A 20,438-nucleotide genomic window follows, 5' to 3' on the forward strand; every position below is an offset into this window, starting at 1 on the left:
GGACCTGTGACCCATCTAGCACCCACAAGCTGTCTGGCTGTCAGCAGAAGAGCTGCGGTGAAGAAACGGTTAAGAGAGGATGCAGGTCTGAGCATGTGCCGCCGGTGCCGCCGCAGTGAAGTAAGATGTGTGGATGTCCATAGGACGGAGCGGAGACGCGGCGCAGCGCAGGAGAAGCCGGGAGGACAGCCGAGAGCGGCGCAGACCGACAGCCGACTCGTCCTCAGCGACCTCACCGAGGGATGCGTGGGATCCGCCGGGGTGTGCGCCTGGGAAGACACCGCAGAGAGCCGTCGGAAGGTAAGAGGCTGTCAACGCGGTTGTACTCACGCAGAGTGACGTTCAGGACATGTGCGTGCGAGGGAATCTGTAGTTTCTGCTTTAACGCGGAATTTTATCAGGCGATTCCTAACTTATCAATGGTGCAGATATTGTTTTGACAATATATTGTCTTGAATTTACTGTTAAGTTGGTGTGCCCCCCCCCCCTTTTTTTAAATTAAAAGCAATATTCTGCGCAGTTGCACGTTGCACCGCTGCACCTGTTAAAATCTGGATTACTGTAAGTTTATTAGAAACTGCTCTGTCGTCTTTGTGGTTGCAGTGCCCCTTTTATATGAGACATCTAAGAGTTGTAAAGTAGCTACCCCGGAATTCAAACGGATGCAAGAGCAATACTACACACATACTTTTAATTGTAGTGTGTGCGGAGAGGATGCCGCACTGATGCTGCAGCGGAGTGCCCGCATCTGGGCCTGCACCCTCCAGTTTCCCGGGACAGGACAGGACAGCGTGAGCGGGCATTGATGCAACATGGATACAAGCATGTTCCTTTCCAGAGTTACATCTGGGTTTCTCGTCTGCAGCGTAGCCCCATCTACACTTAAAAAAAACAAACAAACCCTAATCGATAGAAACCCTGCAGTTCATTATCATTTGGAGTGCGATAATCCTTGCTGTCGCTTCTGTGGTCCATACCCCCCCCCCCCCCCCCCCAGCCTATTTATAACCCATGCAACAGCCTCCACTGCAGGGAATCCCAAAATGACCTTACTACAACGCTGCTAAAAGGGAGTAACACTTCTGAGCTGTGTGTGGACACGAGGGTAACATTTTGGTAGTGATTCAAAGAGCCTGTTTACCCCTTGGTATTTACATGCTTATGTTTCACAACTCAGGGGCATCACACTAAGCCAACAAAGTACCATAGTCTTTGTGTCTGACCGTCATTTCTCACCTTACCTCATTTAAAGTAGCCTTTTAATGTTGCACTTTGACACCAGTTGTGGTTTATGAAATGGACAATGTGGCTCTGGCCCAGGACGGCATCTCATTGGGAGCGCCCTTTTTTTTTTTTACAGTGCATTAAACAACAAGTGTACCTAAAATATTACAAAAAGTGGTTTCTGAGTGCATGGTACCTAAACAATTAGCTAACATATATTGCAGCCCAGACAGCTATGTGTATTGCATACAGTGATACTGTGGTAACAGCAAATTTACAATACTGTGAAGCCCTACCTCCAAACAAGTTTTTTCGACTTAAGCGCATTTTGAAATAAAATAACATGGCCACTATTCAAAAGTAAATAATGAGTCTAAACCTATGTTCACATAGCAGACAAATATACATATTTTTCTGGGCAGTGTGAATGGCCCAATTACCAATCTTTTCACCCCCCCAAAAAATCTGATTTGTGCCACTTCTGTATGTGGTACTAATTTGGATATGTATCGCATATATATATATATATTTTTTTGTATCGGATAGTTTTCAAAATGCCCGCAGTGTAAACAGTGATGGCGCATTTCTTTGGGGTCTTGAACCTTTCAGGCAGAAATCAAATCGTGGTCGCATTTAATTAGTAGTATGAACGACCACCCTAAAAAGAAAAAGAAACATCCGATTTCAGCGAAAAATTGGAATTGAGCATCAAGACCTGCAGTGTGAACGTAGCCTGAAATCTCTCCCTGTATCCGTTAATAAATGTAATATTAAGGGTATTCGGATGGAGCCTCCAGACTTTTCAAGGGGTCAACAGTAAGAGCATTATCGTGGGTAAAGGAGCTTCGCTGTGTCGATTTTAGACAGCCTTTTACACGACGGATGGATGGATGATTCTAGTCAAATCTGGGCCTCCAGCCCCATTGCACCGGTAAGGGACATTGCGGGGTTCCTATGCTAAATTAGCTGCTACAGGAAGCATACAGGTTCCTTTTCCTACCTCATTACATTTTTGGGTTTGGAATTGTTGGAAAGCTACAAATGAACGTTGTCTATGCCCACAGGTCACATTTAGCAAATATGCTCACTTAAAAAAAATCTTGACGTTTACAATATGGAAGTAAACAGATGGATGTAAAATCACACAGAGAGGTTGGGCTTTGGTTCATCTTTTAAATGTTGTGTTTCTCTTCTTGATAAGTAAACTACCCAACCTGTTATTCCAACAGACTTGAGGAGAAACCACAGTCTTCTCTAGTTCAGGTGGTTCACTTGTGCAGCACAGCTCTATACTGCCGTTGTTCCATAAAACCAGCATCAATTATGCATGACCAATGATTGATTATAAACTTTCTATGTCCGATAGTCAATTAAGACCTGCAAGGATCCCTCCATTAGAGGCAATCCTCTGAATGATGCTGCTCCAATGGTGACCATGTCTGTAAATCACCGTATTTTTCTTTAGGAACTCTAAGATTTTTAACCTGCTTGACCCACAGTTGTCTGAGCTTCAGCTTCTAAGGAGTTGCAATAAACTTCAATGCTGTGATGGACCTGCAAAACTATTCTTACCCCTGGAGCTTTTTCACTTTATCCCCTTTACATTCACAAACCTCATGTGTTTTAGCAACACTTTATGATATATATCAGCACAAAGTAATGCATAACTGCAGAGTATTCAGTCACCCTGAGTCAGTACTTTAAGTCTTTTGTTTCGATGTCTCTACCAACTTGGCTTATCCAGAAAGCGACATTTCAACAGCTTTTCTTTGCAAAATAGAACAAAAGACATGTCCCAGCCCAACCATTTTCGTCTTTGTTTTAGTTGATATACATTTTTTGATAATTGCTTGGTCTGTAAAAATTGCCTATTTTTGGTATGTAGTTTCTTGTAACCTTTTCCTCCCTTGTTTGAAAGGCATGTTGTCTTGTCTGTCCTGTTTATAGAGTAGCTAAAAAATAGTGGCAGATTGTATTACTTTATATTTATACTACAGGAAAAAAACTAATTAATTACTTTGAAAATCCCCAGAAACTCAGATCAGCCTAAAAAAAAAAGGAGTAAAAATTAACTGACAAAAACGTCTCAGTTTTAATTATTTTACTGCAATCACTTGGGGTGAAAGTAATTATGGCACCAATGATTTTGTTACAGAGATTATTTCTAGATATGGAATCCCCCACTCCCCAATGAATAAATTTACCTAAATTAAAGATGGGATTTCTATAATATTTCCAGCGGAGAGATTATGTTGCTGCATTAAAAGCAGAATTAATTTGAAGGGGTTTTATACATCTTTGCCAGCTGTGACCATAAATGTGGAGGGCACTGTAGGCTTTGGTTTATATAAATATTCACCATGCAGAAATAATAAAAATGGGTCACAGCATATCTTTCATGCTATTTACATTGTTTAAGCCATACATTTCCAAAATCTGGACAATAACACATCACTGGATGACATGAGCCCAATGAACTATAGTAATGTGAGTAATGTGCAAATTGGTTTCACACAGCACTCTGAGGTTGGGTCACTTTTGGTGCCTTCTGAATATCTGTTTTGTTGTTTTGCTTTTTGTGGGAGCCTAAAACAGAGATATTTCTTACAGTTTATCAAAGGTTCAGCCCACCAGATCACCCATGGATACTGATATGTTCTCTAGACAGGATCATTTGTATCAATTGAGAGCTATAAAGATTAGGCTTCAGTATATCAGGTAACATGTTGATAAAATCTTACTTTTTAATTGCTTGTGTGAACGTTTAACACAAGGAGCCTCCTTACTTCAGCGGCGCTTACAAGCATGACTTCAGGTTTTATTTCTTGCCAATCAATAAAAGCCTTTTGGACCTGAAACCCTCGGAGCGAGGCCCCCGCCTCTCGGTTGCCATAAATCCTTCCTCCTCCGCCGCTCTGCGTCGCTTGCTCAGGCTTTCACCTTGCAGTCGTGGAGAGGATGCCTTTGATGAAGTTATATGAGCGTCCATTGGCTGTGTGCTGCGCCCAGGCTCCTTTAGTGTCCACTGCTAGTGCCCTTTGTGGAGCATTTTAAGCCTTGTCTGAGAGCATGAATGAGGCTCTTTACTAATTATAGAACTTAAACATGCAAGGTGACGCTTTGTGTTGTGGATGAAACTGGACATGTGTCTGAAAAACATTGCACCATTAATGTTTGCAAAGTTTAGATGCAGTTCAGTTGCTACATGTTTGCATATTTGCTGAACCACAGTTATGTAAGATGACAATACAGTAACGTAATATGATCATATTTAAAAATAACCAAAAGGAACAACAGGCTGTAATGAAATCAGGAAGAAAATGACACAGCTGCAAAACTTACCAACACATGGATGTGCATCTAAACAGAGAGGCCTGGTAAGGAGAGCGTGAATGCCCAGAGAATCTTGATAACTCTTGAAAAGCTGCTAAGATCCTCGGCTCAGGTGGGGGAAGCTGGACAGGTAGTAAAGTTTGCCACTAGCTATGTTGAGGGCACAGCAAACAGGAGGAAGAAATTCATCAGTTTTTGGCCCACATGCCAAATGCTTTGTGCAAGGAAAACTAAGACCATGCACCACCCCCACAGCGAGGCATGGTGGTAGCAGCATAATGCTGTGGGGATGTTCCTCTGCAGCAGCAACAGTGAAGTTGGTTAGCGTTAATGGCTGGATGGATGGAGCTAAACTTGTGGCAGTCCTGGAAGAAAACCCATTAAAGGCCACACAAGACTAAAGTCCGAGGCGGTGGGTCATTTTTCACCAGGACAACCCAAAGCTACAACGGCCCAGTCAAAGTCCGGACCTAAATATAATTAGTAATCTTCGATAAGACCTGAAAAGTGATCCTAACAGAGATGGTCTCTGTCTAATCTGGCTGCACAGAGGAATGGGCATAAATGTCAGTCTGTGGAAGTCCAAAGCTAACAGAAATGTGGCCCAATTGTGGCAAAATGCTGATAAAATTTCGACTTAGGGGGCTAAATATGAACGCATGCCACTATTATCAGATTTGTGTTTGTAAAAATGATTTAAAACACACGTGTTATTAGTTTCCTTCCCCCTCGTAAAACATGAAATTCTTAAGAAATTCTTAAGGAATGTGTAATGGGTATGAATACCTTTACAAGGTACTGTTTAGCAACAAAGTGAATCTCTCCAGAAGGAACATCGCGTGAATAGTTGTAGCCACCACCTGCTGTGTTGCTCTGGTTCACATGATCACACAGGCTGACCCGACACGCCATGGAGCTGCCTCAGCATGCTGTAATGGACCGATGGAAAAAAAAACAGAAAAAAAAAAACAGGGTACTGTATATAACCTGAGGTCTAATGTTGTTGTTAAACCGAGCTGCTTACTGAAACTGTAAACCGGAATGGGTTGGAATGTCCTGCATGCTTAGCTGGAAGATGGCTCTCAAAGGAACGTTGTTTATAGGGTTCCGACGCAGTCTGCAACAAGTATAGAGTTTCTGTGTTTTCCTGGTCTGGATATGTAACCAAACTTTAATCCTTATTCTATAAATATTCCCTCCTTTCTTTCCATATTACCTTCCCTCTCTCCTTTCCTACCTTTCTTCCTTGCTTCCCTCCTAGTGTTATACCTCACTTTCTTTCCTTTCTTGGCTGCTTCCTTTTTTCCTTTCTCTCATCCCACCCTCCTTCCTAATGTCCTTAATTCTCTCCCTGCGTCCTCCTTTGTATACTTCCTTCTGTTCTTTAATAATAATAATAATAATAATAATAATAATAATAATAATAATAATAGTAATAGTTAATAGTAATAGTTACATTTTGGACAAAGAAGACAGATGGTTTGAAAGGGGTGTGAAGGAAGCCATCTACGTTAAGAGAGAAAGACCAACCTTAAACAGAGGAGGAGGCCTTAGGTTCCAACTCTCAAAAACTTACAACACAGCTATAGGATTAATTCCAGACAGTCATCTCCTTAACTCTCACCCTCATATGGGTGATCAAAACATTGTTCCTTTAAGCCAGGCCAATAACAACCCTAACGACTCCTCGTTACAGAGGAGTGGACCAGTTTCGGTTCAATCTGCTGGCTTAATGGCTTTAATGACCGCCCATTACTAAGGGATGAACCTGTTTAGGTTGAATTTGCATGTTGTCTAAGCCATTACAAGGCCTTTGTTTGGCAGTAGTATAAAGCTTGTTACTCCACATTACTCCAGACTTTTTGAATTGAGAAAGCTTCCTGGAGAGGAAGCGAACACCTTCAACTACGGAAAAAAAGTCCAGTTGCTTTGTTTTTTACTTTTTTTTTTTGAATGACCATGACCTGGATGACTGAGAATCTTCACCAGCAATAATAGTAACAATAACTTTTAACCAGGTATGTCTCATGGAGATGAAAAGATCTCTATTGCAAGAGAGAGCTGGCCTAGATGGATTTCCTTTTGTTCTTCTGTCCTCCTTTCCTTTGTTTCTCCCTCCATCTCTTATTCCATGGCTCCATTCTTTTCTTTATTGTGTCCTACCTTTAGTCAGTCCTTCTTTCATTTAATGAAATCCAGAATCCTTCAGTTTGTGATTTTCTTGCTTCCCTACTTCCTTCCTTCCTTCTTTCTTTCCTTTCTTGTTTTTCTCTTTTATTCTTACTAATTCTCCCAGTCCTTGGTTTTACCTCCATTTGTTTCTTTTCTTGCTTTATTACTTCATTCAGTCCTTCCTTCCTTTTGTCTGTTGTACAAATATCTGCAGTGAATTCAAAGGGAATTTTATTAAATTTGTTTATATTAAATTTATTTATTTAATTTATAAGTATAATCTGGTAAATCTTAAAAAAAAGTTGAAGTTTGAACAATGAACAATACGTGGGAGCCTTATGTTTACCTTAAATTATATTGCATTCAAGTGAAATTAGAATGCTGTGTGATTTTGGGACATTTAAAGACATTTATTTAATATTATAATTTACAGTATTTTTCATGAGCCTTTGCACCTGGTTAGCTCCAGAGCTCAGTGGGGTTTTATCACCAGAGCCTCCCCTCATTCCACCCTGGGTCGAAAACTACTGAAGTATTTGACTTCACAAAACAAACCTATAGCAATGGCTGTTTTTTTTTTTTTTTTTCATTTACCTTCAGATGGCAATGCTGCACAAAATTCAACCACTTGTTTGCACAACATCCTACGCAGGGTTATACTTGTGTAGGTTATAGTTTACAACTTAATGCAAGATGTGTGAAAAGTGACTCAGCACTGGTTTGTCCTTTCTGGGCCACTGTAGTAACAGCGCAGTACAACAACATGGTGTAACCTGCAAATCCAGCATGGCTTATTCAGTAGATATGAAGGCTCTAAAACTATAAATACAATTATACAGTAAACCACTTTCATTACAGTGTGTTTAAAAGTCAAACCATTATTTAACAGGGCTAATTCTAACACTTTGCAGAGGCCGCCATCCTGGCAATAAAATGTCTGTCATATAAATCCAGATATGTTTCATGTGTTTTTCCCAAAATAATAACAACATGATGTTATCAGAAGAAAAAGACAAAGCTATTGTCTTGTTTCTTGTTGTCTGCATGGGAACAATAAGTACAGTGGTCATTCTCTGTTAGTGCTTTCATGGTTTTTGGAGAAAAGTCAGCTTTTCACTGGCATCGTCATTAGTAGCAGGGCTTTCGGTTCTCTGGACGAGTCAGGATGAGATGGTAGAAGTAGTGCTGCCCTGGGGGTGGAGGCCAGGATGCTGTTTCAGGGCTAATCGACCTGTCTTTGCAATCGACCGGGTCGGTTTATTTTGTGCCGTCTCTAGGGGTTCTCCCATTCCACGGCTCCTCCATCCCCCCCACACCTGTCCATCTTTCTTCTCTCAACCCTTTCTCTACATTCATTCCTCTCCCTCCTGTCTTCAGCCCGTTGCTCATCATGGACGTAAAAGAAGCAGATGTGATCAGTGGCTTGTGAAGTATCTGAAAAAAGTAGAATTAAAAGTTTAAAGGCCATCTGTGTATTTGGCTTGCAATGATTCAAATCTGAATGCGCTAAACTTATTTTTACCTTTCTAAATGGATAAAACCAACTATTACAAGGCTTTTATCTATTGTTTGTTCTTTTTTTCTTCCTCATGTCAGAACCAGCACCTAATTTTTTTATATTTAACTGATATGACTTCATCATTTACCTTAAAACAAGAAAAGATTTGGTATATTATATGACTCAGTATTCTTCTTAGCGTGTGCATGTTTCCGAAATTGGGCTTTTTCTTTTAAACAAATCCAAGTGATGAAAAGGAAAAAGTGGCCACTTTATTTACCATCATTGAGTATTAAATGGAAATCTGAGTAGTTCATGACTGATGAACAACAATATAAGCAGACTTTAATTGTCTAATTTTATTTTAATATTTTAAATAAAAAGATGAAAAGATAAAATTTCGATGTATTTCAATTGAGAATTTAAGTTTTTAAAAAGAAAAGAACCCCGTTTTTTTGTTTATGATTACTCGTTTCCGGCGAGAACGTCCAACAACTTAAATATGCACGGATCCTTGATTTCATGATGTTAAACAAGTAGTTCAGGATTATATTTTTCAATCTGTTTAGATATTTTAATCTTTGAATATCTTACCTGCAGCAGATAACTCTCTTGGTATCTTCATTCAGCATAAATCCAGATTACTTGATCCCAGAGGATAAAGCCTTGAAGCACATTTCTGCCACATGATAACTGCCATTTCCAAAACATTGTAGCAGTTTATGTAAAAGGTGTTTTGTGAACTGTTGAAACTTGCTGCTTGCTCTGGGCAGCATTTAAAAAGAAGAGGATGATCATTTAGAAAGGAAATGGAAGCAGGAGGCGGGGTGCCGCCAAACATCACTCTGTGTGAAACACGTTTTGAACACGGAACATGCTAAGTATTTTCAGGGATTAATAGAAAGATAATGCACTGTAAAAATCACTGTAGCCTTTACGTAAACCTCTGTGAACTTATACCTTTTTCTACAATTTTCTCTAATACCATAAGTTACTCTCCCCCAAAAATGCTTCAGGTGTATTATTCTCAGTATGTGTTTCATGGCACACAGTCTGCTATCTCAATTACCTGTGTAAATAACAATGTTTCTTTTATATATATATATATATATATATATATATATATATATATATATATATATATATATATATATATATATATATATATATATATATATATATATATATATATACACATATATATATATATATATATATATATATATATATATATATAAACAACAACCCTATGCAAACGTAATAGCAGTTCATAAAATAGAAATTGCATAAACGGCAATGGCGTTATTGGGCTTGGGCGTCTTAAAGTAGGAGTAAGCTGCTTTGGCACCTGCTGTTGCTAAGATATACACTTTATATTATAAAGTGCTTTAGAGAAACTCCCTTCAAAGATCCTGTTACAGGCTGGTTAAACTAGTCGAGCGGCCATGGAGGTGGAACCCAAACGGCAGCAATGATAACAAGGACAAAGTGACAACAGTTTCTTTTTATTTTGTTGGCAAAAAGTGTTCCAAACCAAACAAAACCCACCAACAACCAAACACCTGAACCATGAATGACACACTACCTAAATAAAACTGAATCTATATCAGGGAAAACCATTACTAGAGCCGCGACAAATGAAGATGGAAAATACAACAACAATATTTACATTACATACGGAGCAAACAATACATTACTTACGAACTAATTAAAACTAAAATACCTTGATCACATTTCAGTAATTATTCCAGGAGCTAGATAAAGCCCCCATTTTGTTAGAACCACCCCCGCTTTAATCTTTGACTTGGCTTGTACCATCCCAGAACAGACAAATCGTGCGCCAACCCTCTGGGACTGTTTTGTCTGTGCTGGGAGATGGAAAATGGCAGAGGTAAGTATTCACCAGCAAATAATGAGCCTTATTTAAGTGAGCTACTTAAGAAATTTACCTTGTATGATATTGTCAAAGTTTGTTGAGGTTGGACCGAATTGCAGACAAGAGCTCAAGAGTTACATGTGGAACATGATGTTGATTTATTAAAAAAATAAAGGCTTACAGGATGACAGCAAAACAGGAACCAAGAACATGACGGGGAAGACCAGAACAGGGTAGAATGATGGATGAAGACGGAGGACCTAACAATGAGTGTGACAAAACAGGCTGTACTTATAGGGGAAGACAGAAGGAGCAGCAGGTGGAGTAAATTACTACAGGTGATCTGAATAAAGTCAATTGGTAGAGTAAGGACAATAAACTGGCAGGGGGCTGGAGGATAACAGAATCTAACAGGGAACATGAGAATAGCCAGATCTGAGGTAAAAACCTAACTAATGAAGAGCAAGCAGAAAAAAAGATCTAGCAGAACTACAGAAAGAACAGAAGCTGACAAAACAGGAACCGAATCTAACAGATACAAGAATAAACTATTAACATGCATACTGCACAGAAACTAAACTGACCTAAACAAGGGTCTCAAGATAAACAATACAAAGGTGCAAAACACGAACTGCAGGTTACCCATGGAGCTATAAAGGCAATCATTCTGACAGTTATTACAATTAAAACCAATCATCTACAGAAATGCTAAATGCTACATAATAAACGTGACACATCTACAGAAGGAGTGCCAAGATGTGGCAATTAACGGCCGTGACAAAAACTCGCCCAGTCCAATACACACAATCTAAGTACACAAAACAAAACAAACTGAAAAACCAGTTGGTGTATTCAACTGTGTTGTACAAACGTTTTCCCCATTGACATTAACGATGAGGATCTACAATATAAATATGACAGTGGCTCATTCTCGCATACCCCTTTAAATGCAGGAGTGCGTTTCTTGCTGATGCTGTTTTTGTCATGGTAGATGATTTGTTGCTACGGTCACCTTGGTTCACTGACTTTTGGCTGCATTAGATGCTGCCGGTTTCTCTGTGAGGCACTGCAGCCTCCCAAAGTGACCTTCCAAAAGTCAGTGTGGACCTGGGATCTGTGCCACAGACACACTCAGAAAAACAGAGGTGCAGAAGATCACCGGGCGATATCCTTTGTGGTGGACTCCTCGGTGTGTTAGGTGTCAGACCTTAGAGCTGTCAGCATACTGTGAGCTCTGTAAAAACATCTTCATTTTCGGCTTTAGCTTACCTCCGATATCAATCTGTTTTTGAGAAGCTGTTTTTTTTGGCTGTCCTAGAGTCTCACAACCGCGTCATCATTTCCCTTCACAATGCTAATTTTGTTTTCTCACGTTTTCATTTTGAAGCATGCAATCAGTGCCCTAAACAAGAGCCTGGTGCTCCATGGTCTATCTACTCTTTTTTTAGTACAGAGTCTATTTTCTGTTGCCTTTTGGCAAACTGTGTCATTCTGGAAGAGGTTTCAAAATAGTGCAATGGCCTAAACGGGGCCACCGGAGAGGGATTTGGCAGGAGCCCTAAGTTGATCAATAGATTAGAGCTGGTTGAGTGCTGGTGGTCAGGGTATGCTACAACATCTGCAACAAAAAGAGAATAAAATACTACGGGGAACGTTAACTGTGTTGTGATGAGGCAACAGATCCTCTCAGCTTAGGCTGTCTGGATGCTGATCATATAACCCTGCTGTTATTACCGAAGAAACCCCAGATTTGAGTCAAGATGGGTGGCTCCAAGTATGTCCCCATCAATATTCAATAATTTTTCTGTCTGCTTTTATTTTTTAAATTAAAAACAATAACTTTAGGTCTTGAGGTGCCAACGGAGGGGTGTTAATTTATGACAAAACATGAATTGGCTGAAAAAGTGACAACAGGCAGGACCCTTGGGATTTCATTAGGTTCCAATGTAGAACTCAATTTACTGGGTGCTGTATGGCTTTCAGATCATTTTGCAGTGCATTAACTTGCGTATTTGTTAAAACACTACTTCACACTGCATATGTGTTTATATTTCATCCCCGAGCCCACAGGTGTTGACTTGAATGTTGAAGTCGCCACCCTCTCATTCTATGGCAATGAAACCGTGGACAGTGAAACTTCATGGTGGACAGTGAAACTCCTATTCCATCACTTTCTAGTTCATGGGAGATTTAAATCTTGATTGTTCCTGGGCTGTTCCTCTGAGGATGAGAATTTGGGTCAGATGGTTGAAATTTGAATGCAGCTGGCTGTTCCAACAGGGCAATAATAATAATACATTTGATTTAGAAGTGACATTCAGGACACTCAAGGACGCTGTACAGTTAGAAGCCAACATACAATAAAATCAGACATTTATATATTACAGATTAAAAAAAAAACAGGAGAAGGGAGGAGGCTGATCTAATGGAGCGGGTTTGTTCACTGCTTGTATCATTGTTTTGTAATTGTAGCCATTAGAAAAGAGGCTTCACATAGGAAAGGACTGCCAATTCACCACTGTGTTTGGGTCTTTGAAATAGCTTTTGTTTGAACTATGTTGTACAAATTAACCTACACTGCCTTGCCTTTCCTTCCTATAATCTAGCACACACAACCAGACCAGATAGTAAAGAATCATAACCACATGAATCTCTTTTAAGCATAGCAAAGAAAACCATCGGTTTGGTCGGAATTAATTCCAAGCTCTGACGATTTCAGTTTATTTTGCTGTAAACCATGTTTAATCTCTCATATTTTTGTCTTCTTCTGCCCCCGCACATTTTGTGTGTTTGGCAGCAGGTGTAGCGTTAGACAGCCTCATCTTATAGTTTTTAAAAATCCTTCTCACTAGCAGATTTATATAAGTGTGGGCGATGTATTAAATGCGCATTTAAGGTGGAGAGAGAAGGAGGAAGTGTTAGAAGAAAAACAGGAGATCATTTCTATGACAAACTGGATCAGGGCAGGGTAACAAGAGAACTAAATAGTTATACTAAGGGTTTGGAGTTTTAAGAAAAAAAACAGCACAATTCATGGCTTTCAGTTCTTTATAATGTCAGAATTTATCATTATTGGTCCAAATTCATGTCAAAAAGCTGATCAGAACTTGAAAAAAAAATGTCATTGAACTTGTTAATCTGAAGTGCTTTAGGGAAAGGTAGATCAAAAAAGGTAGATTAATATTAATAGAAACAATGTATAGCAGAAGCTGAAACTGAAGCTGAAGACTGCTAAAGAAGATGAAGTCTGAGTAGTCTGAGCTCATCTATTTAAAGCAGTGTTGGAGTGATGAATTAGCGGCACAGGATGAGAAAAAGTCAATCTGAAGGCCTAAAAGGTTAAAGTACATTAGTAACTTCAGCTTCAGGCAAAAGTAGAAAACCATTAAGTATAATACAGTTAAAAAGTCTTTAAAAGGCTAAATATAGCTAACAGCAGTTCCTTTGCTAATAGCATGTTATACGGCAGAATTAGCTAATGTAACATAGGAAACTGCTACGTATTACTTACCTCGGAGATTACGTCGTCTCCAATTTACTGCCTTCCAGTTTTTTACTTGTCTGACAATAGGAAAAAACATGGTGCTCACCCTAAGCCATTGTTCATTGTACAAATGCAACTACCTTAGAGTGCTTATTTGTCACATTTTCTTGCAAAATCTTTGTCTTTTTTAAGATGAACTGTTCAACTGAACATAGAATGTTAAACAACAATATGATTCTTCAGTGCTCATTTAGCCACTATTGTATACAATAAAAATTACGATAACGCTGTTCTATGCGGTATTTTGCGCATATAAACAACACTGAAACATCCCATCTGTTGAACACTAGAAGGTAATACATGTACATATGCATAAATGTCAGTTAAATAATAAATAATTGGTGGTAACAGTCGAAGTAAAACATTTTACTCAATATTTTAAAGGGCACCGAGGTCTCCCATCATGCCGAGGCAGACAGTAGTTAGCCCAGAGCCCCAGATGTCTGAAAGGGCCCCCAGAGCACATGAGCCTAAGAAGGACCAACACAAGGATAGCTACATATCTCATCCCAGAGGAGAGAAAAGCCCCAGGAATGGGTGGGAGCAGACTGCCTGAGCCAAAAGCTGAAACCAGGGCCAAGCACCGCCCCAACCTGGGCAACCCCGGTCCATACCCCAGCCCTTCCACCCCAATCCAAGCCATGATGACCCCCAGAGATGGGGCCAACACAATCTGAATGAGCCAGCCAACCAGAGCCCACCCCATGAACCCAGAGGTGCCTAAACCAGCCGCTCATGCCTCCTCCACACGGCACACTCCTGCCACGAAGGCCACACTGAGCCAACCGGCCACTGTGGCCTTCATGCCAGAACCCCACACGCCATTTCTGGGGAGAGCAGAAGCACCAGCCTGAGCCCCAACTGACCTATGAAGCCCAATGCCCAACCCCAGCCCAGCCCACAGTTAGATGGCCCCCCTACCCCGCTGGACCTCAAATTCCAGATCACAATCAGAGAACGATCAGCTCTGTCTTCTGTAACCCCAGTCGGTCGAGGCAGATGACCGTTCATACTGAGCCCGGTTCTGCCGGAGGTTTTCCTTCCCGTTAATGGGGAGTTTTTCTTCCCACTGTCGCTTCATGCTTGCTCAGTATGAGGGATTGCAGCAAAGCCATGTACAATGCAGACGACTCTCCCTGTAGCTCTACGGTTCCCCAGGAGTGAATGCTGCTTGTCGGGACTTTGAAGCAATCAACTGGTTTCGTTATATAGGACATTTTTGACCAATCTGTATAATCTGACCCAATCTGTATAATATGATTGAACTTGATTTTGTAAAGTGCCTTGAGATGACATGTTTCATGATTTGGCGCTATATAAATAAAATTTAATTGAATTGAACGAGGGTGTGAAGAGAGAAGTAGCAGCCATCTTGAATGCACAGATCGAATATCGTCCTTGTGCATCTATGGCACCTTTTTGAATTTCGACATTAGGGGGAAGTCAAAATTTCCTACATAGAGATCAGAAATTCCCACTACCAAAGACAAATGGAACGCAACGCAAAATGAGCAAAATAACATTGCAAAAATAACTATTGTATGCTACTAAATGTAAGTTACCATTAATTATAGTAAATATCTGGTGCTATACTGTTGTTAAATGGTAAATGGATTGAACTTATATAGCACCTTTCCAGTCATACTGACTGGATCATTAGCCAATGTGCCAGACGTAGTTGATGTTGATTCCAAAATCTTAGATAATGTTAACATGCTGCTCTTCTAACATTTGCTAATGTGCTTATGTTCATTAGGTTATATGCTAACTAATGATATTTAAAAAAAAAATTGTATAAAATGCCCTATTCCAAAAACAGTCAACGTAACAATAGGTGTTTTATTTTATAAAAAGTACATATTTACAGATTGTAAAGGGTAAAAATAGCTGAGACTATTGTTGACTTAGGCTGAATATTGTGAAAGTTGAATAAAATTGCAGAACGTGTGCAGAAGTAATTCAGTGGCAAACACATATACAAAATTGAAGCAAGCTCATAATAGTGTAAATTCGTTGAGGCATTCACAAAATGTACTAATCTGACTGACTTACTCATAAAAGTGAAATTAGTCATGTTTCTCTCAAACAAAAACTCACATTTTTGTAACAGGCTGAACAATGACACTCAGAGCGCTTAAAGTACTGTTTGACCCAGTCTGACTTTCATAGATGAGAAGTGTTTTTTTCCCAGGAAGCCAGAGAAAAGATGGAATAAGGGGTTTAGGAAGGTCAGTGGCTCAGTTAATCACGTGAAACCCTTGTTCCTTGTTTGGAGTGAATGTGCTAATCCCCTTGGACTCTCTCTGGGCCGCGGCCAGGCTTTGAAGACAAAAAGAGACAAAAAAAAGAGCTTTGTTCTTCAAACATGCTTTTGTACTTGTAACCTCTTGCCAACATGCTATTCCACCAAGGGGTCGTAATCTATTGTGTAATCGTTGTTGCGAAGACAATTTCCTCTAGAGACATTGTATAGTAAAGGATATAAACTGAGCGGCATTATTGAGTAAATGCTCTTTGAATTAATCATTGTGCTGTTTGCATTCAGTGTTCTTCTAATTTAAGACGCGGTGAGTTAGAGCCATGAATGGGCCCGACTCAGCATGGGATCTTCTGATACCTGATACGGCAGCGCAAAATGTTTGTCAAGCTGCGGTGGTTGGATCGGATCACAAAGCTATACGTTACATAAGAAGCCCCCCTCATCTGTGTAAATAGCATCAGCTGAGAGAAGGTCGTACAGTTTCTGTGCTTCTTCACCCTCCAGTCTTTAATTAAACCTCCTGATGCCTGCAGTGTTTCACTGCCTCGGCTTAATTTAAAAGTGGCTTAGCACCCGACGCAATTAAGTTTCTAATCCTGAAGTTTTCACTTTTGATTTGGCCAGATGGCTGCCTACTGCGGATGACAGCGAATCCTGTTTAATTTCGGAGGCAGCAGACTCTTCGTTTTTGGACAGTTAGGTGGTAATCATCGCTTAAGATGGGACGTACTGTATGTCGGTGTTTATAATGAGGAACAAATATGGCAATTTTTAGAATATCTCTACAAGGAATCATAGTGTGAATAAAGTATTTACACAAGAGTAGGAGACTTAATGCTGGACTCACTGGAGACAGGTCATTGAAATTTAAAGGTTGTTATTACTAAGTAAACAGCGTACAGCTGGAGAAGCCGTAGGAGAGTGAAATCCAAAAACAACAACCTAGACGAACCACGGTGTCGCTCACATTCATTGGCACCCCCTGGTAATGATATGTGATGCTCTCTTTTCCACAGCTCACCCAACAGGTTTTCTGTAAGAGGTAGATCCTGATCACTGTGATAGTTGTTGAAGAAGTTGATTTATTGTCTGGGGAACCGTGTCTGTGGTTGTTTGAGTCGGTGTGTTTGAGCTGTCAGAAGACTCAGTAAGAAACCAAACTCAGTTCACTTGTGTAATTCTTTACGTTTGGTTTTTGAATTTAAAAATGTACAGAGATTTCACAGAGTTCATGAAGCCATACGATCTGACGAGGTTTTTCAGGGCCTATGGATGAAAAATAAACCCGCAGCATTACCGATCCTCCGCCTTACTTAGCGCTGAACACCAGATGCTTTCCCTCATCCTTTGTTTCACGTTTTTTGTTGTTGCTGAAAAGCTCAGCCCTCGTTTCGTCAGACCCTTCCAGTTCAAGTCCCAGTAGAATTTCCATTTCTGTTTCGATCTTTTATGATAGAACAAAAAAAGGATTTTTCTTTCTCTGGCATCCCTCTAAGCCATTTGGTATATCTCAGTGGCATGTAATGGTTGTTATGGAAACCTGGTGACATGTAGATGCCACTCTTTCCTGGGATTCTCTTACACTGAGCTTTGAAGATTTTGTTACATCTCTCCCCATCCTCCTCACTTTGCGTGACGGAAACTCGGTATCTACTTCCCACGGTTATTTCTGTGTTGGCACACTCCGGTTCACACATTATTTGCTGGACGTCTGATATTAATAACCCGTCTCTTGGACTGACAAAGCAACTAAGGGACAGATAAATTCTGGGGATTTGATTGGATCTGTAAGATTCAAACTAAATTTGGCGCAAAAAGTAAGGACATTTGTATTTGGTTCTTTGTCGTAGAAAATGCTTCTTTTCATAAGTTGTATACTCTTTTAAAACATTTCCGTTTTTCTTTAAATGGTGCCACATTTGTACGGAGAGTTAATTTGTGTGTTGAGCAACAGCGTTAACAGGGTTGACTGTGCCCAAGTAAAAACTTACCAAATCATCTCTGCCAATGCCAAACAGCGTTTTCTGTTAGTTTTTCTTGTTTGGTATTGTTAGTTGGATTGGATGATTAAATATTGATGAACTAAGTCATATACGCAATAAAACATATTAATTTACGGTAGTAGACATAGGCCCCAGTGGTTTGTGGGAGAGTCCTATACAACCACAACATCTTGATACCTTCCCCTCATTCTGATCAGCTGGGTCACATGTTGCTTAGGGATCACTATGAAGCCAATGTTGCTGTGTTTGTCCCTCTGACATACTGTAGGTGTTCAATGAGACTGAGGTCAGGACTGCAGGGAGGAAACTCTATCCTCTCTGCCACCAAGGTTTGAATGTAGTGTCCGTTAAACCCTGCTCCGTGGGGGGGTGGGCACTGGTATTTTGGGGGATGGATTTACGTCATAAAGAGTGGAGATATGGGATCTCCGCTGGTTGTAGAATGTAATACGGATACCTCTCTGCATTAAGATTGCCTCTGATGACGACGAGTCTTGTTTTTCCGGTTAGAGAGAGACTTGCACCCTACGGCATCACACTGCCTGGTTTTGGCAAGTCTTACACGGGAGAAACCCACAAATCAACTCTGCAGTTCAGACCAAAAGTGCGTTCTTCTTCCAAAAATTCTGCAATTTAAGGGACAATGAACAGGCTTTCCAGCGGTATAAAAAACACAAGCAAAAAGCATTGTTACAACGAAGAAAAGATAGCCTAAATACAAATTTCCTTTCCTTTTGTGGCTAGTGTATGAAGTTTGAAGGAGTAGAATAAGGTGTAGCAGGATTTTTCCAATGATAGTTTCTTTATTTGTTCTCTTTTCAGATCTGAATCCTGCACATCTAAATCGGAAATCTCTGTGAAACCCACAGGAGCAACAATGGCGACCATAGAAACCTCCAGGGAGCCAGTTCCTCTCACGGCCCTCTCCCGCTGGTACCTCTACGCCATCCACGGCTACTTCTGCGAAGTGATGTTCACCGCCGCCTGGGAGTTTGTGGTCAACTGCAACTGGAAGTTCCCCGGCGTGACCAGCGTATGGGCCCTCTTCATCTACGGCACCTGCATCCTCATCGTGGAGCGAATGTACTTGAGCCTGCGCGGCCGCTGCCCCGTGCTGCTGCGCTGCGTCATCTACACGCTGTGGACCTACCTGTGGGAGTTCGGCACGGGTCTGCTTCTGCGCCAGTTCAACGCGTGTCCCTGGGACTACTCCGAGTTCCGCTACAACTTCATGGGGTTGATCACGGCCGAGTACGCCGTGCCGTGGTTCTGCGCCGCCTTCATGGTGGAGCAATTCGTCATCCGCAAAACCTTGCGGCTGCGCTTTCACGAAGGGCCCGAGGACGGTTGGTCAAACCATCGGCGTGACGCTGGAGGTGGAGGAGAAACTTTGGAGGGCAGCAGGCGTAGAGAACAAAGGCGGGGGAGTGGCTTTAGTTCAAATGGCTGCCTTAAAGTTGAATGAGCCAGGGAACAGGGGACTTAGGGACTCTGTCATACCTCCGTGACTCGCCACTGGCACTTTTTCATATGCAATCTCACCCTTTAGTGCATGGGATAGAGAGCCAGAAGACGGTCTAACTAAGGCTTCAAATCCCGAACCACTCGGTCTGTTGTTAGCTAAACAGAGACTAGTGGTGTTACTGTTATAACTGCATTTCACATTGCATTCAATTATTTTACCTGGGGCTTACCCTACCAAGACTGGGATCTCAAATAATCTGGATTAAACGCTAAATCTCCTTCTTGGAGTTTGGAATTTGGGATTTAAAAAAAAAGAAAGCACTTTTTCAGAGATTAGTGTTATTTTTTTCTGTGAAACGACTTTTTCAGAAACAAATACAGTATTTCTGTTTTTCAAGTATACATCGATCTATTGTGAGACCGGGAGTCTTGCTTCAAAGAAATCTTGAATTAAAGTACAGCAACCATGGAGCATCATCGAGAGATGTAAATGTTGGTATTTCTTAAAATTCAAAGCAACGTTCCAATGTGTAACATTTGGGACAATCTTTGGAGTTTCTTTGGAGAAGTGTGAAACCCATAGCTGTTTTCATTAGTGTAGAATCAAAATATGTGCAATTTTGTCGTAGTAGTTTATATTAGAGTTGCATGATCAAATATTTTAATAATTGAATCATCCTCTGGTTAATCAAGAAATAGAAGTTTCCAGCCCACATGCGTATCTCTTTACAACAGTTGAATCAGTGATTTACTGATTATATATAAAGAAAACTAAATGCAAACATACGTGTCTTTATATAAAAAAATCTAACGGTCACCTAGGTCTTAAATGTCCTGCTCCACAGATAAGTTGTAAGGATTCCTGTAGCAAGGTGAAGACTCTTGTTTATTCCCGAGGTGCTAATGTCTCCAATAGAAGCAGGTGAAACCAGATATCAATGCACACTTTATAAAAAGACTAGGAAACACTTTTCCTCACTGACTGATATTAAATCAGACAAAAATTATCCTGCTTTAGGTCAGTTAGGATTATCAAAATGATTTCTACTTGCTAAGTGCCAGAA

The 20,438-nt window shown here is 40.5% G+C and overlaps 1 protein-coding gene across 1 annotated transcript; it reads left to right on the forward strand.

Annotated features, from left to right (window-relative positions):
• Positions 1–20,036, forward strand: tmem229b (transmembrane protein 229B). The gene is made up of 2 exons (XM_036150990.1): positions 1–300; positions 18,733–20,036. Exons 1-2 carry the CDS (start codon positions 134–136, stop codon positions 19,373–19,375), a joined length of 810 nt encoding a protein of 269 aa, XP_036006883.1. The 5' UTR covers positions 1–133; the 3' UTR covers positions 19,376–20,036.
• The last annotated feature ends 402 nt before the right edge of the window (positions 20,037–20,438 follow it).

The sequence above is a fragment of the Fundulus heteroclitus genome, chromosome 19 (assembly GCF_011125445.2).
Source record: "Fundulus heteroclitus isolate FHET01 chromosome 19, MU-UCD_Fhet_4.1, whole genome shotgun sequence".
Lineage (NCBI taxonomy): Eukaryota > Metazoa > Chordata > Actinopteri > Cyprinodontiformes > Fundulidae > Fundulus > Fundulus heteroclitus.

Bases quoted from the DNA above. Each gene is read 5' to 3' on its own strand.
- tmem229b (XM_036150990.1), top strand. From the start codon at position 134: ATGTCCATAGGACGGAGCGGAGACGCGGCGCAGCGCAGGAGAAGCCGG. The intron at 301-18,732 runs GTAAGAGGCTGT...TTCTCTTTTCAG, and splicing joins CCGCAGAGAGCCGTCGGAAG to ATCTGAATCCTGCACATCTA.